This window comes from Eupeodes corollae, chromosome 1 (assembly GCF_945859685.1).
Source record: "Eupeodes corollae chromosome 1, idEupCoro1.1, whole genome shotgun sequence".
NCBI classification, from domain to species: Eukaryota; Metazoa; Arthropoda; class Insecta; order Diptera; family Syrphidae; genus Eupeodes; species Eupeodes corollae.
This window is the reverse complement of record NC_079147.1, coordinates 269,384,461-269,403,119: the sequence shown is the minus strand read 5'-3', so window position 1 is coordinate 269,403,119 and position 18,659 is coordinate 269,384,461. Positions and strand designations below refer to the sequence as shown.

At 32.5% G+C, this 18,659-nt stretch overlaps 1 protein-coding gene across 1 annotated transcript; it reads right to left on the bottom strand.

Moving 5' to 3' along the window:
• Positions 1 to 756: 756 nt before the first annotated feature.
• On the bottom strand, positions 757 to 16,591 carry LOC129942460 (uncharacterized). The gene is made up of 3 exons (XM_056051389.1): positions 16,097 to 16,591; positions 1,498 to 1,675; positions 757 to 1,202 (listed from the first exon to the last, which is right to left on the bottom strand). Exons 1-3 carry the CDS (start codon positions 16,263 to 16,265, stop codon positions 1,010 to 1,012), a joined length of 540 nt encoding a protein of 179 aa, XP_055907364.1. The 5' UTR covers positions 16,266 to 16,591; the 3' UTR covers positions 757 to 1,009.
• Positions 16,592 to 18,659: the final 2,068 nt, after the last annotated feature.

The following is an 18,659-nucleotide window of genomic DNA, read 5'->3' as shown; positions in this document are numbered from 1 at the left end:
GTGACTTACAACTCTCAACCATTCCTGTGTGCGAGTACTGTTGTCAGGAATGGAAGGGACCTACAATTTTAGGCCGAATCCGAACGGCTAGTTTGAGAAAGCACTTTTTCATGACAAGAATTACTCTTGAAGGATTTGTCAATTCCTCGCAAGAGGCAGTACCAGCGAAAATTATTTTTTTTTTTTTTTTTAATTAAGTTGGCACAGGCAGGGATTGAACCCAAGACCCCCTGCATGACAGTCCAACGCACTAACCATCATGCCACGGGTACTACAAGTTTTTGAATAACTACCGAAAAATAGATTGCAATCTTTTCTTCGGTATTCGAAAATGTCAAAAATTGATTTTTTTTCCTGCGGGCAGTGCGATGTTCGACATAATAAACAGCTTCGTCCATTTTAGGCCGAAGCCGTAGGTTTGGCCGAATGATGTTTTTTTGGTCGAATTTCGGCCCAGTCGAAAGGCGAAGCTGTAGCTTCAGTCGGACACTTAAAACAACGTCAAATATGGATTCTAAATTTTTCTCGGATCGATTTCAATGATAGGTCTTACTGACCCCATAGATAGAAGACTTTTGTTATTTAATGGTTCTTAGTTATCAAAACTTTTTAATAAATTAAATCAGTAACTACTTGTCACCCTATTTATACATACGGCAATAAAAAACAAATAGATTTATTTCTAAATTTGTATTGCACTTTTTTAATCTTAACTCATGAGTTAACAATCAAAATAATATTATAGTTTGAAGTCACACAAGAAAATTTAAATTAATAAAAACTTTTAATCCTAAAAATATACTTTACATATTAGCAACACATTTTATATAATTTTATTATTTTTTCAACAAAAGACTAGCAAATAATTCTTATAAACTATATACAAATTCAGTCATTATCACTATAAAATTTTTGTTTTAGTACAATATTTACAAAATTTCAAGTAAATCACAATTATTAAATAAATATTATGTTTTCCTTAATAGATAAATATAAAATTTGGTGATTTTTATTTTAAATTAACTTTATAAGAAAGTTTCATAAGTTTTTTCGAACTTATTGGACAGTGTGGCCAAAGATTCGCACATCCCATTGGTCCGCTTAAATTGTCAGCGGCAGTGTGTTTAAGTAATTCACCCATGTGAGCTGCAAAGTGCCATTTACTTGGTGGACTATTCATAGCTAATGACATAGTTGATGAGCTGTGAATGGAATACAAATAAAAGCAAACAATTAAACATTGAACTTTAATTAAATTAAAATAGTTAATTTTAAATTATTGTTAATTGCAACGAATGTATGCAGGTACAAAACCTGTAATTATTTGAATCTAGTTTTCAAGTTGTGATATTAAAAAAAAAATAACTCAAGGTATTGAACTAGTTTACAATTATTAAGTAATTATTATTAATTCTATCGCAAATGAACTTGTGACAATTATAATAATTTGGTCAGTGGCTTAAGATTGAATGACTAATCTTTGAATTATTTATGTACCGAATCATATGAAGCAAGTCCTTTTCTTTTTCTGAGAGAACATATTCTGGCTTAGAGGCCATTTCGCACAGCATCTTTGGTAAACAAGAGTCTCTAATAGCGTCTGTGAGTTGCGATTTTGCTAGAAGTCGTTGCTTTTTGAATTCAGCTGGTGAAAGATCCTGCAAATCTGATTGCTCTGAAATTAAAAGTAAAATAGAAAACATAAGTAAATTGTATGGAAATGAGTACTGATAAAGTTAAAATATAATAAATTAATTTAAGTATAGATAAAATAAAATTAGTTGCTACTTTTCTGAAAATTTGATATTCCGAAAAACTCAACCCATGAGTCTTAATAGCCAATTATCAGAAATGTATATAAAATACGAAAGCCAGGTTATTTAAGCCATTCATAACTCAAAAACCACTCGACCGATTCTTATGATGTTAAGTTTGTTATAATCGTCTTTCCACCAAATAATACAGCAGTTATTAAAATAGTGGACAAATTCACTTAAGAAATGTAGAATAACAGAAAAATAGAATATTGAATCGTTATCAAATTTATACAGAATAAATAGCAAAAATTATCAAATCGGCTCTTAGTAGTTGCGACGGAAGAAATTACGCATCATTTTTTGTTTTGCAAAAAAGCCAAGTAAGTCTTCGTACAAAATTCCGACATTTTTCTTAAGAAAAAAAACTAAATATTTCTTACAAAATTGCGCAGTTTCTAGCTTTTTTCTTCTAAAATTAAACATTTCTTCCATTTACACAAATCTAGAAATTTAATTCCTAGCGTTAATTTGTGAAGAAGAAAAACCAAATAAAACAACAATAAATTTGTAGCCGTATCTCTGCCAGGATTGGACATCGTGCAATGAAATGAGTCAAGTGTTCTATTTTACTGGTGTTGCATGAAAAGCAATACAGTTTCAAGTCTTTATGAAGCTGTATGAAATTTAGGGACAATAGTTCTCCTTTTTTGCTTTATTTTGAAATGTCACTTTTGAAAGAACGAATTTGACACTGGTACCAAACTTTATATAATAAAAAATATGATGATCCAATGCTGTTTTATTAACATGATCTGATCCTGATCAGATCGTGTTGATAATAAAACGCGGCTATTGTGTCCGTTTTGAAACTATCTTTGAAGTAATCGATTTCGCCTAGACCATATAAAAGGTTTGAATATGTTCTTGCTTTGTCCACATAATCGTTTCCAAGCTTAAAATCCAGCTGAGACGGTTGTTTTAAAATGGTTTCCATTCTGCCATGTTTTGCTAAGTAAGGTCGAAACGAAGCTCAAACATTTTAGCTAACTTCAACAATTCTTCAAACCACGATGCTCTAGATTTTACTATTGACAATACAATAAGTCCATCTATTTTTTCAGTGTAGCTTAACATAAGTTTAACAAATAAGTTAAAATTAAGTTTAAGAGATGAAAGGTATAGTGGTGAAAGTCCAGGGGTGGAATCGGCTAAGGTGATTGTTGACTATCAATTTTTTGATAGTCAAATTGACTATCATTTTCATTCCGTCTGTGTAAGATGATTCAACTCAATTCAATTCGATTGAACAATTTCAGATTCAAATTGTCAAAATTCGTTGTTGCCTTGTTGAAATTTTAAATTGATTCTTATAAATAACCAAATAAAAGTCTCAAATTGGCTGATTTTGAATAAAATTCTTACTTTTCTTGCTTTTTTTCGAATGTCGTAAGCTTTGTAGGTCACAGGAATGTGTTTTTTAAAAGAAACAAAGTGAACTAAGAAAATTTTCCAGTCGTTTGTATAAGCGTCTGGTAGCGCTATTCGGAATAAACAAATTTGTTTGAAAACGACTATCACATTTTTTTGTGATAGCTTTTTAGGTATCAATTTGACTATCACCTTATGTAGAATAAATTCGATCATTTTGATTGTCATATATCAACAATCACCTTAGCCGATTTCACCCCAGTTTTAAGAAGCATGTAGTTTGGATTTGTGTTCGGCAGCATAAATTGACGTTTTAAGAATTTCTTCAGGAGTTTTTCGGCCGTGCCAAATTGACTGCAGCGTACAGCATAATTGTTTCAAAAGTTACGAGAAATACTCGATATTTTGAGCTTAATGAGAGATCTATGTTTCTATAAACACTGTGCCATAAACAGTCCCAATAGCGTTCTGCGAAGCAGATAATTTTCTTAAAAGCTGTTTTTAAATATTAAGGTTGCTTGTACTAGTGAAACCTAAGTATTGGTATTCTTTTATTGTTTCGATGGTGTCCTCTCCAAAAACCCATTTATCATTTGCAGTTAAGTGTGCTGTTCCTATCAGGTGCAGAAATTGCACACTTGTTTTAGTCCTACCATGGCAAGGAAGCTTAAAGTACTCGTATATGTCTTCAATCATCTTTCCGAATTTAAGAGACATTCCACCTCGAAAAAGCTTAAAGATGAGAGACTTGCGATCTACGGAATCAAAATCAGTTCGAAGGTTTATAAAAAAGAACGTATAGTTTCTTCCATCTACGTAGATATAACTCTGCAATATTGGTCAGACTGAATTTTTGGTCTACTGTGGAGTAACCCTTTCTGAATTCAACGTGGAATTCGCTTAAAAGTTGGTTCTTCTCGATCCATTTGGAGAAACTACATCTCAGGATTTCAATACAAAATTTGAGTGCTGTGTTTGGAAATGCAATACTGCGGTAGTTTGCTGGATCCTTTTTATCTTCTTCTTGAAATATGGGTATGTTATTGATTTTCCAAAGGAGCTTCACCTTAGCTTAATATGCCATTGTAGGCTAGTAAGAGACTTTCTAAGAATTCAGTTGTGGCGTTCTTCAAAGTTTCATTTCACTATTACTGACTTCACTTCAAAATCTGATATTTCGCTTTCGTAGAAGAGATTTTCGAAATTTGGGTGAGCGTATTGTATGGGAACAGTGGGAAGTTCAACGTTCTTTTGTCTCTGAAAGTGATTATTAGGTGTTGATGTCTTTAAATGAGGCTTTGACTTCGCAAAAGTTTTGCCTCTATATTTCTTAAAAATTTCTAAAATATTTTCATAAGTTCTAATACAGAGTTTTTCAACAGATACGCTACAAAAGTAGACGACGCCATATTTCTTGCCGTTCTTTTGAAATTTTTCTTCAGTAAAGTTTGCCATTTAATGATGAAAAGATATATGAGCCAACAACGAACTGAAATTATTAAAATTTACTACCGAAATTCGGATTCAGTGGCCTCAACATTAAGAGCGCTACATCGAATTTTTGGTCATCACAATCGTCCTATAGCAGATCAACAATTAGCGGCTAGTGGAAAAATTTTAATACATAGGCACAGTACAAAATGTGTTCGTGCCAGTGAGACAAGGAATATTGCTGACGCTGAGGCTTCATTTGCAGAAAGCCCAAATGTGTCTCTCACACGTTGTTCTCAAGCGTTGGGTATCTCTGTGACATCTTTGTGGAAAATTTTGCGAAAATATCTTGGCCTACATCCTACAAAATTAAATTGACGCAAGAACTGAAGCATGTTGAATTGGGCTGAGCAACAATTTGAAAATGATTCAAATTTTCACTAAAAAATCATCTTCAGCGAAAAAATTACAATTCGGTGTGGTTTATGGACCGGTGGCGTCATTTGGCCGTACTCCTTCCATGATGATCAAGACTGGCACGTTATAATGAATGGGGACCGTGCAATGATAACCGAATATTTTTGGCCCCAAAATGGATGATATGGACTTGGAGTACATGTGGTTCCAACAGGAAGGCCCCACAAGTGACATAGCAAATGTCACAATCAATTTATTGGAAACCAAGTTTAAAGAAAGTGTTATCTCACGAAATGGTCCAGCCGCTTGGCCGCCTCGGTCGTACGATTTGACACCGTTAGTCATTTTCCTGTGGAGCTACGTACGAATATCGAACGTGAAATTACAACAGTATAGGCCGATTTATTCTTGAAAACCGGCGAAAATTGGGTTCAGTGTCTGGACTTCTGCAAGCCTGGCCATGGTAGCTATGCCAAAGAAATCGAGTTCTAAACATAATGGTATCGAACGTACTTGTTTTATAGCGCTCTTATTGAAAAACCCGATAGTTTTTGTCTGCTATCGTGTAATCTTATTTTATCAATTCACAGTTAAAATTTTGGTTTAATTTTAGAAATTTAAAAGATTTTGTCCTCACAGACTTTCATTCGTTATCGTACCCGACTGAATGGATCATCTGTATAGACGGTTTTATGTAATAGAAGACTGAATTTATAATTTCCTTCAAAAGTTATTTAGTTAGCCTTCTTTCAGATAAAAGGCGGTTTGACAATTCTCTACTTAAGATCTTTTGTAACAATTGTTCTTAATAAATTTTATACCATTTAATTTTAGGAGGGAAAGAATTTTCGGATTGCTGTTCTATAACTTCATTTTCAGCGCTTAGTTGTGATCAGGGGCATGTGGTCGGAAAATATCTGATTATTTACCTTAAATTCAACTAAAGTGCTAATGATGTCTATAGACATTGTTTTATGTAAAAACGATGTGGTGTAACCTTGTTTCGCAAAAAAATTAAACAAATAGTTTAAAACAAATTTAAAATAATGTTAAAACAAAAACTGTGTTAATACTTTTTTATTTTATAATGACAAAATTGACTTTTATCAGATGAAACGTATACAAACATTACAAACATGCCAACAAACATTAGCACGTGCGTTAATTAGGAAGTTAAATAGCTGAACTGGAAAATGCTAAGAAATTCCAACTTTAAAAAATGTCTTTTTTATTTCGTGCAAAGTTTATTTTTTAAAGTTTTTTTTTCAAAACACTTTTAATTATTTTTGCAGAATTATAATAGAGTTCAGATAATAGATAAATTCATCATGAATAATTCAATGGTTCGTCGACTGTTGTCGCATAAAATCCTATGCTACATAATATGGTGTTGAGAATATGACCCTAGTTAACTTAACTCGTGGAAACAAGCAAATATTTAAGTACATGTATGTGTACTTCCGCATTTACAAAGTAATTTTTTTTATATGTTTTGATTTTTAAATGTTCAAGGTCAAAACAATAGAAAATAATTCTAATTATTTTAAATGGAAATATAAATATTCACTAATGGAACTTTGTGTTTTTTCACAAAGTATTCAAGTAAATAAAAAAATACCTTGCCTAATTATATGTAGCATGTTCAATGTTTAACTTATTACCCACAATAAAACAACTAATCAATTACCTTTAAATTTATTTTATTGTCTAAAAACATGCTATTTTGTTTATTGGGAATTTTTAATGTTCTTATGTAACTGATTTTCAAAATTTACTTTTTGTATAAAAAGTGAAATTTGGTTGACAAAGCAAATGAAATGCTTGCGTCTTACAGTTGACAGTTTAAATTTTATTTAAAAACACAAATATTAAAGATTTATTGCTTCAGTAACTTGCATTTTTAATAAATTTTTACAACAAAAAAAATGTGTTTATTCTTGGATAACTTAATTTACATAATTACGTAAGCTTAGGTAATCATTTAGAAGACACCCGTAGTTCAACAATACTCATATATTGATTTTTCTATTTTTAGCGAATTAAATCTTTTATCTTAAGTTTTTGTTAATCATAGTATTCCATAATTGTTAATCTTTATAATAAATTACCATATATGGGTTAATGTTAAGTGCTAACAAAACAAAGAAAATATTCTTGATTTTTTTTCTAGCAAAATCTTCAATAAGACGCAAATTCAGTTTATTATTTTTAATATAACAAATAGAATTTCAATTTCCGCGAAAAACAGATTTATACATCGAAAAAACAAAAGAGAATGAACTCATAAATCCAAATTAATAAAACAGGAATTCTTTATTTGGATTTAATTTTGGTAGTTTTTGGTTATACCGGTTGTTTTTTGAAAAATGCAAGTTTAAATTAACATTTGAATTGAATTTTACTGCCAAAAATGCGATACACGCGGGTGATTGATTTAAAATAACAAAATTTACAAAAAATATACAAACAATTAAGTACACATGTAGAAATGTGCTTATTTGGAAAAGAAGAAATAATTTCATTTTTTATTTTAAAAATATTATGTTGGAGAATACGTATTTATTATTTGTGCTTTAAAAATGAGGCTCTTAAGAATACCACGCCTTATAATTCACGACTCTAAAAAATGTGAGTAACGTGAAGATGACAGTGATTAACAAATTCTGTGCCGAATCCGAATGTTTGATTTAACAAGGTCTTGTGATAAGCGTTATTAGGAAAGATTTTGTCTATCCATCGCGCTTTTTGGACATAAGTCAGTTTTTTTTGTGTATTGTTGGTCTTAGTTGCATAAATCTAAACTTGTTCTAACCTTTAGAAATAATTGTTTGTTTACTATTAGTTCCATCAAGGCAGAAAAATTTGTTCAAAAAGGTAAATTCTCATCATCCTAAAATATTATTATTATAGACCTGAGTAAGAATGTAGTCTAGACTGAGACAGAGGGATGTACATATGTTTGGATTTAAGGAACATTTTCCCAAATTCCGAGTTGTTGGAAAACTGCATTTGTTCAGCCAATCCCAAAAAAATCTTTTTCCCCGCAAATTATCGACCGATAGCACTAACGTCCCTTCTTTTTAAGGTCATGAAAACGTTGATTATTTCCTAGCTTAAGAAATATTTTGAGGAACGAAATTTTCGTAAGACTGGCAATACGGTTTTCGTAGCAATAGGTCCACTGGTAATCTCATGGTTCATCTCACCGAACAGTGGAACAAATCTTTACACCGTTTTGGAGAAAGAAAGATTATTGCATTTGATAAAGTTTGGCATCTTGTTCTCTTATCGAAAATGCGTGCTTTCGGTATTGACGAATCTCTTCTTCGTTGGGTTAGAAATTTTCTTTCGAACCGTTCAATACAAGTTGTTTTGGACAGATTTGAGTCTGGAACCCATACAAATTATTGATGACATTAACATCATCATCACGATTACGTCACCTAAACATAGTCGTAAAGTTTGTTGTCTTACAGTTTTTTACCGTTATTTTAACGGACATTTCTCTAGTGAAATAGCCAGTTGCATTCCAACCCTTAAACTATTTAAACGTAATATCCGCGCTTCTAGGAATGCCCATCAGTTTACCATTGACCGTAATATGAATTACAGATATTCATTTTTTGGCCGTACTACGCGAATGTGGAATGCCTTGTCACGCTCTATCTTTTACTCATCATTTAAATTTTCACGAATTCAAAATCAATTTACACCGGCACCTTATATGTATTCAGATTTTTTTTTTTTTATAATATGCAGGCACTCAAGGGGTTATTAGTACCCTTTATATGTTTATATTTAAACACAGTGCGAGCATTAGGAAAATAGGGAAGGATTACAAAGGAGATACCGGTGCACATTGGTCTTAAAGTTCTGAACATCAAAATGGGAAGGAAAAACAGAGTTGGCTAAAGCATTCCACATTCTCGATGTGCGATTTAAGAAAGAATCTCTATACTTGACAGTACGCCCAAAATTGAGCTCAAGGGTAAACTGATGAGCATTCCTGGAAGTGCGAGTATTACGGCTGAATTGTTTAAGGGGTGGAATGCAACTGGCTAGTTCAACAGAACATTGTTTGTAAAAATATCGATAAAACAACGAAAGGCATGAAACATTGCGGCGGTGTTCTAGCGATGTAAATGTTTCAATTATAGTTCTATCGCCTATCATTTTTAAAGCCCTTTTTTGTATTCTATCCAAGAGATTTAAACTTGTTTTGGGGGCACCTGCCCAGATATACGAATTATATTCAAGCTTTGGACGGATGAAGGCTTTGTAAATTACAGCCAGATCAGAAGGGGTGAAAAATTTCTTGCACCGTCGGAGAAATCCTAAGCACCTGGCAGCATTTTTGGCAATATCAAATATATGATCGTTCCATAAAAGGTGATCTGTGATACACACACCAAGTACTGACAGTTGATTAGTTTCTTGGATGCAAGTGCCACTCATAGATAGTGGCATCGGGGGTATGTTACGCTTTAACGACAGGAGACAGCATTGAGTTTTCGAAGCATTAAATTCTACACGGTTTTTGATTCCCCATTGTACAATGCTGTCAAGATCAGAATTTAATGAGCTTATCATACGCTGCCGTTGAAGTTCCACATCCGAAGGACAAGGATGTGAATCTATAAACGAGTATGAGAAGCTGAGGGTACTGTCGTCGGCGAAACAGGTTAATGGATTAGAAGTGGCAGACATAAGATCATTTATGAATATAAGAAAGAGTGTCGGAGACAAAACGGAGCCCTGGGGAACACCAGCATTTATTTTAAGAATTTCAGACTTGTAACCATCCAATACAACTTGTATTGAACGGTTAGAAAGGTAATTTCTAATCCAACGAAGAAGAGATTCATCAATACCAAAAGCACGCATTTTCGATAAGAGAGCTTGGTGCCAAACTCTATCAAATGCTTTTGAAATATCAAGTGCAATAATCTTACTTTCTCCAAAACGATGTAAAGATTTGTTCCACTGTTCGGTGAGATGGACCATGAGATCACCAGTGGACCGATTGCTACGAAAACCATACTGTCGGTCATTAAGAAGCTTCCGTTTTTCGAGATATTTCTTGAGCTAATAATTAATCAGCGTTTCCATGACCTTGGAAAGAAGGGACGTGAGTGCTATTGGACGATAGTTAGAGGGAGAGGAGGATTCGCCTTTTTTAGGGACTATTTGCTATTTTCCATCCGCTCGGAAAAAGACCTGTAGAGTAGGAAAGATGGAAAAGTTTACGCAGTGGTTTTGCCAGCGATACGTTATTTCATTAAAAATAAAATGTTTGATGGGTTAGAAATATATCCGAAAATAAATGTAAGGATCGAAAACAGTAAGACTTTTAAGGGACATATCCAACAGGTTTTTTAGATGCTGTGACTGTGATTCTCGATTAAAATGCTGTAGCCCATAGATGGTACTCACTTTTGTAGCCAGAATTGCTAAAAATTTCACTGACATAAGTAGCTTAAGGTAATACAAGTGTCTTCACAATTAATGTCTTGCCAACAATATAATCAATCTGATTTTTCCAAGTAAATGTTCGGTTTAAAACTACACCTCGACTTTTTGCAGTATGTTCGATAAGTCCCAATGGACAACTTATGTATAACTAAGCATCACCAGTGTATAAAAGAACTGTGCAGCATTTTACAATAGAAGTAAGTTCATCGCCATAAATTGAAAATAGCAGGGGACCGAGAATAGATCTCTGTGGTACTCCACTTCTATATTTAATAAAAATTCCAAAAGAGCTTTACTGAGATCTACAGCTTGTAGTACATTGGTTAAGTAAGAGTTTATTATTTGGACTGCACTAGAATAAAAGTAAAACGAGTTTGAGAGTTTTTCACAAATTGAAGAATGGTTTACCATGTCAAAGGTCTTTGAAAAGCCCAAAAGCAATAAAAATGTTATGTACTGAAGATCCCCTGCGACACTTATTAAAGTTGTAATATAACTTTTTTTCATATGGAAGCCGGGCTTCTTGGAAGTTAATAAATGTTCATTGTTAAGAAATCTAAGTGTTTGAGCTTAGATGATTTTTTCAAAAACATTTTAGAGGAAGAGTATGAAAAAGCAAATTTTTGTTTGCGAACAGTTTTCACTAACATTCTTATACTTAACAAAAAAAAAAGCTGGGAAGCGACCCACACTGATAACTTAACATCCCGTCTGTCGATTAGTCTTGTTTAAAACGTTAACAAAATATTCATATAGATATTTTTTGTGAGATAAATAATTTGAAGTCAATATTTATTCTTGTTCTCCTAATACTTGAGTCGAAAACCATTTTGTTTTGTTTTTTCGTTTTCGTGTTTTGTTAAAATACACTAGAAATCAATTTAACCAATTTTGCCTACAGTTTTTTGTACCTAGGTATATTTTAATTTTTATGAAAAAACTGAATGGTTTTTTATAAAAAACTTTGCTAAATTCTTATACCAATTTTCATAATTTGCAAGCCTTGTTCGTTTGTAAGACGATTCATGGTTTGATTATAGACCAAACTGAAGATGGTTACCAGTGAAACAAACTTGCGAAACTTGCGCCAGCTGCTTAAACCAGTGTTCCCAAAAAGATAATAGCTAAAAATTCACCCTTTATTTGAGTTGAAAATGAATTTTTACCAAGTCTTAGTGATGTTTTTTTAGATTTTTATTTTTTGTAAACATAAAACAGCTAAGCGAAGAAGTCGCTCTTAAAAAACAATGATGGACAGAACACTCAAAATCGCAACATTTAATGCAAACGGTCTTTTACAGCATGTATCAGAACTAAACATATTTTTAGATATAGAGCATATAGACATTTGTTTGGTGTCCGAAACCCACCTCGCTATTGAACAAAGTCTTGATAATAAATTACCAAACTATACATGTTATCACGCTCCGCACCCAGCTGACAAAGCTAGGGGAGGATCAGCAATACTTATAAAAAAGTGCTTAACACACTATGAAGAACCAAAGTTAACTAAAGAAAACATGCAAGTAACAACAATTAGTATTGGTATAAAAAGGAAAGAATTCAAAATAACAGCTATATACTGCCCTCCGAGGCGCTCTCCAACTGAAGAAGACTATTCAGAACTCCTACATTTGTTAGGGCATAACTTCCTTGTTGGTGACGACTTCAATGCTAAACACACCCAATGGGGATCTAGGCTCATGACAACAAAAGGTAAACGGCTATACCAAGCAGGCCGAAAATACAACTGCGAATTTTATTCTTCTGGTTCGCCAACATCCATCTGATACTAACAAAATACCAGACCTTATAGACTTTTTCGTAGTTAATGGTATTAAACGAAATCATATAAGTGTCGAAGGTAATTACGATTTATTATCAGATCATACTCCAGTAATTTTATCCCTGAGCGAAACAGAAATAATAGAAACAAGTAATCCCAAGCTCGTGAATAACAGAACAAACTGGAACGAATTCAGAGACAAACTTGAAAATTTTATAAACCTAAGATCCCCTATGCAAACAATTGAACAAATTGATCATGAAGTAGAACAATTTATTGCTGATGTGCAGCAATAAAAATGATTCACTAAGTAAATTCCTGAAAATAGAATACTCCTTATGGAAAGCAGCTAAGCGCCTAAAAAGACCTCAGACACAAAACCCGCCGATAAAATCTCAAGATGGTAAATGGATCCGAAGCCCGAAACAAAAGGCTGATCTCTTCGCTGAACATCTCGCGAATGTTTTCAAGCCATTCCCAACAAGCACAGCTACAGATCCCTTACAGTTTGTTGACAGAAACGACGAATGTCACGCTCAAAGAAGTAAGAAGCATGTGTCAACATAAGTTGTCAAACAAAAAATCACCAGGGTACGATCTTATAACTGCTCAGGTTCTGAAAGAAATGCCTCTTATAGCCTTCAAGAAACTCCAATTTATAATAAACGCATGCCTTAAACTAAGATATGTGCCACATCATTGGAAAATTGCGGAAGTCATTGTTATAACTAAACAAGGTAAGCCACCAACAGAAGTTACATCTTACAGACCAATATTGCTTATACCAATCATGGCAAAAGTTTTTGAAAAACTGCTACTGAAAAGGCTTAGCAAAATAATTGAAGAAAGAAGACTAATTCCGAGCCATCAGTTTGAATTTAGAAATAAACATTCCACGATAGACCAAGTGCATCGAATTACGGATGTTGTGGAAAAGGCACTTGAAGAAAAACAAGTATGCTCGTCTGTATTCTTAGATGTTGCTCAAGCTTTTTTTTTTTTTTACTACGAAATACTGAAATCCTACGTTACGAACCGACTCTTTAGAGTACGGTACGACCAAAATTACTTGGAACTTAAAATTGAAACCGGTGACCACAAGGAAGTGTCCTAGGACCAACCCTGTATCTGTTATATACAAGGGATATTCCAGTGGACATCAACGCTATCATGGCCACCTTTGCTGATGATACTGCAATATTGGTGCCAGATAAATCCGTTACGAAGGCTACACAAAAATTGCAAAATGCAGTCGATAAAGTAAGTGATTGGACGCACAAATGGCGTATCAAATTAAACGAAACAAAATCAACACATGTAAACTTTACAAACAAAAACATAAACAATGTTCCAATTTTTATAAACAGTACAGAAGTACCTTACTCCAATACCGCCAAATACCTTGGAATGAATTTGGATGCAAAGCTTAATAAGAAAAATGTACTGGTTAATAGGAAAGAACTCTGACCTATCTATCCAGAACAAACTAATGTTATATAAGCAAGTATTGAAACCCGTTTGGACATATGGCATCCAACTATGGGGCTGTACAAAGAAAACAAATGCTGAACCCATCCAAAAATTCCAAAGCAAGGTCCTTCGTGGAATAATAAATACCCCTTGGTATATAAGAAATAGCGATCTACATCGTGACCTTCAAATTGAAATGGTTACAGAAGTGGTTATGAAACCCGATGTATCACACAATCAGCGACTGCAAAGTCATACTAACTCTGAAATGGAGACCGTATTAAATGTACGAGACAATGTTCGGAGATTAAGAAGAACCAAGCCTCATGAGCTGATGTGCTAAAAGCTACGGGAAAGTGTTATAACCTTAAACTTCCCCCAATGCGATTTAAAAATTAAGAAATAAAAATCATTTGTCGATCTTTCATAGATTGGTCCTGATTCACCGGTGGTTTTAGTGCGGTAAGAGTCCCACACTACTCGGTACCGATTCTTACCGAGTGTTCTTTTAGATAAAAAAAAAAAAAAAAAAAAAAATTGTAAAACAAAAACTGTCCATTCGATTTGTCTCAAAATTGTACTAGATGTCAAAAACGTTTCTGAGATGAAGTTGTTTCCTGTTCGTGACATATTCGAGGGGACAATAGCTAATAACAACTAAGTCGCCAGAATTATTGGTTCTTGAGATATTTTAGGTTAACGAAAAAAAGTAAAGAACCACTAAATATAAACACCCATTGCATCTTTTTGTGTTATTATCTGTACTCGTATGAAAAAGTTTGTTTCAAGTTGATATCTGTGCTGGTTTTTGAGATATGCACGACAAAACAAGCTTCCCGAATGTACGGACTTACGAATATGCACAACACAGAGACAACTCTCTAAAAATCTTTTATTTAGATTCTAGGGACCTTGAAATTTGCAACATTTTCAATTAGACAAATCGGATTACAATAACTTACTATGGAAAGTAAATAAAGTAACTTATCATTTGAATATTGAAATTATCTTAGCATTGCAGAGAAATATAATACACATAAAACGTTAATGCATACATTTTTGACGAACAAGTTCTAAGTATTTTGAGAGTAACTAACTCCAAACAGAACAGTAGTAGTAACAAAATTTGTTTGTTTTAAAAATTCTGCATCAGTTCGTAAAAATTCAGCTTGACATTGTCAACACGATTTTTCTTTTACAGAACATTGGACAGCTAGAATTTTGAAACATACTATTTTGATCATACGATATTTCGTGCCTATAAAACTCTGAAATACAGATTTTGACATTTAGTATTTTGGTTACTAACCCAATATACTACCTTTCTACTGTGTAATTTCAGTATTTGCAAAATTAGCAGCTGAACAAATTTCTTGTTGTAAAATAAAGAAAAAACAACTTATTAATTATGCGACACACACTGTTTGAATAAGTATATCAATTCAATAGAAAACCTTCCATTTGTTTAAATACCATGAACAAACTCAAACACCATTCAATCACTTCAACATTTAAATAGCTACACTACATAATAAGTCTCACAAATATTCAAACATAATAAACACACAATATCAAACTCTAATGTTCACAAAGAAAACAATTATTTCGCATGCATAAACTTAAACGATTTAGCCATATACAAAAAAAATATTGCATTCATTAAAAACTAATTTAATTCTTGAATTGAAATTAAAATTAAAATCGCAACAACAACTAAAATAAAACTCATTATGATAGACTTTCATTATTCTCCACACACACGTTTTGAACTAGAGAAGCAAGAAAAACTAAGTTATTCGAATTATAAACAATTTTTATAAAATTTCAATTTCATTTTTCATACGATCTTCTCTCTACAAAAATGTTAGTAGGTTTGTTAGTAAATATTATTTATAAACAAACGTACTAACAAAAAAAAGTCGATCGCGTTAATTTGCACGAATTTCACTTTCACCTTCTCCTATGCTAATGACCACAGAGCACATTATTTTCGAACAAACAATAAATTCCACAAATCACAGATGAACACAAAAACTATAGCTAAATATTTTATAAATAATAAAAAACGAAAAAGCGAAAGGGGTTTAAAGAAAAAACTTAAACTAAACAAAAATAAAACTTAAAACGGGTTTCGAAAAAGACACAAAACAAGAAGAAAAATTGAAAACCAGTTGCATAAGCGCATAATGTTGAGTTGAGTTGCGTTAGTTAAAGATAAATATTTATAAACCGCAAGATTTTTGTTAGATTTGTTTGTTAACGGTTTCTCTGCAATAACGATGCGTTACGTGCGTCTTGGTCGTCGTTGGTATAGGAGGTTTTTTATAATGCTTACCGTCATCAGTTAATTCGAATTCAGTTTGTTTCTGTTGAAATTTTGAGGAGGATCCTTGATTTGAGGCAGACTTGACTCCCCTTATGCTGCCATAGCCGAAGAAGTCACCGAAAATTACCAAGGCCAATGCAGCGAATAACATAATGCGAAGCGTCCAAGCGTTATCCATGGTGTTTTTATTTTTGGTATTTTCAAGCTTCGAGCTTTGTTTTGATGTTATTATTTTTATGGATATACGAGTACTTTTTGTTGTTAATTCAGATACACATTTAACTGAAGGTCAAATTGAAGCTATTTAAGATTGCAGTTCATATAAACATTTTGGTCTAAGTGAAAGCTTTAAGATAAGTATGAGCTGCGATATTAAATCAAAATACCGAAACGAAGTGTTAATAATAATTCAATTTTTGATAGATACAAAAATTATTAAAAAAAAAAACAAAACAAAACAAAAAACGTATGAATTTAGCGTCCAACACTCGCGTGGCTTAACTGTATACTAAGCTCGAGTTCATTTATTTACCTGTGCGAATGTTATTTTCTTCCCCCACTCTTCAAACACAGGTGAGTGCATAATTCTCTGATTGCTTGAATCTTGCTTGGTTATGATAATAGTCGGGAAGGTAGGGTTTTATTTTGAGGTTGTGATCGAGGTAAGTATTTATAATCATCGTAATTATTGTAGCATCAATTTTATAACATTTTTTCTAAAATTGCACATTTTACAGAGACAGAGTTATACTCTACCTTAGTACTGTCAATATAATATTTATTATATCAAGCCACCAGGAATCCAAAAAGAAATAATGTACTTTTATGAGGTTTTACAGGAAATTAAAGTTTCAAAAACACTATATTTTGTTATTGTTTCCATGTTATTCAAAATTTAATTTTGAAGTAACGTTGTAGATTTTTCAACAATGTTATTAGCAGAAAAACTGATTTTTTGTATTTTTAATACATCATGAATACTTTACTCATATAAACGCTGTCCCACAGTTATTGTGATATAGAAGGAATAAATTTATAGAACATGGCTTGCATTCAAAATTTTAGAATTTATATATTTTTAAAAATTAAAGAAATTCTTCTTTTCAAAACTTTAAGTAACTGAAAAATAGGCCACAAAATAAAAACACGAAAAATTTGATAGGGTGCGTTACTGCGTTTGCATATGGTGAAAAATTTTGATTTTAAAATCCATTTTTCTTAACGAGATTTTTAGTAGAAAACCAATTTTTACAAATTTCAGTAGAATTTCTTAAAAGTTTTTATATCTTATACAAACGAATACAAATTGAATGAATGAAACTAATTCGAAGTCAATGCCTTCATTTATTAACGAATCAAACATCAATTAGAATTCATTTAGATGTATTTATTTGTAGCTTAATATACAATATCTTTTGCATTTTACATTATTTCATTAGCAAGTGGCTTAGAACATTTTAATTCTTTACATCTTTAATTCAAATATATATAATAAAGAGAAGTGTTATTTAAAATTAACTTATGGTTCAAGGGAAAACGCTACTAAGAAAAACCCTTGTTAGAATCTTAAAAACTAGTATTGCTTAGGCCCCATTATCAACAAAATGCAGAAGTTGACTGTAACTTTAGGTGTTATTTTGGTTGGATACGTTTCTGATAACATTGCTGTCAGAGAAGGAGCAGTTTAAGAAAAATTTCTCTTGTTGTTTGTTAACAAGGTTCTTAACTGTGTAAGCATAAGCCTTATCATGGAGTCTTTTAGTTGAGTAATGCCTTGGCAATCCAAGCATCATTTTTAAAATTTTATTTTGACTTACTTGAAGTTTTTCAATGTGCGATTGAGCACAGCCAAACCAAACAGGTGCGCCATAAAGTAGTATTGGTTGGAAAATAGTTTTAAATATTATTAATTTAGTTTGCTTCCTTAGACTTGAGTTCTTGTGAATGGAAGGACATAAAATCTTTATTGTTAAGTTGATTTTGTTAATTGTATTAGATATGTGTGTTTTGAAAGTAAGATTTTTATATGCCAAGGTATTTGCAGTGATCTGACCATTCGATTTCATTGGCACAGATTTTTAGTTTTTTGTCCGGTAAGTAACAAGAATTTCTTCGACGTGTAAACCATGTTGCTATTGTCTTCGTACCGTTGACTTTAATTTTCCATTTGTGAAAATATTTCTCAATAAGAACTATGGCTTCCTGCAACTCAGTGAAAACATTTTGAAATCAAACACCGGATTAAAATAAAACAATATCGTCAGCAAACATTGCTAAGCTAACATTTGGGTTGGGAATCGGTAAATCAGACAAAAAAATATTGAATAAAATTGGGCCCAAAACAGATCCTTCCGGGACGCCTGTGGGAACTTGGTACATTGAGGATCGTACGTTTCTCGAATGGACAGCAAATTTTCTGTCTTCCAGAAAACTTTTTATAAATTTTATGATTAGGATAGGAAAGTTAAATTTGGCAAGTTTGAAAATAAAGGCATTGTGCCAGACTGTGTCAAAGGCTTTTTTGTAGATTTCTTTACACCAAGGTTTGGTTTATTGAATTTTTAATTCTAAC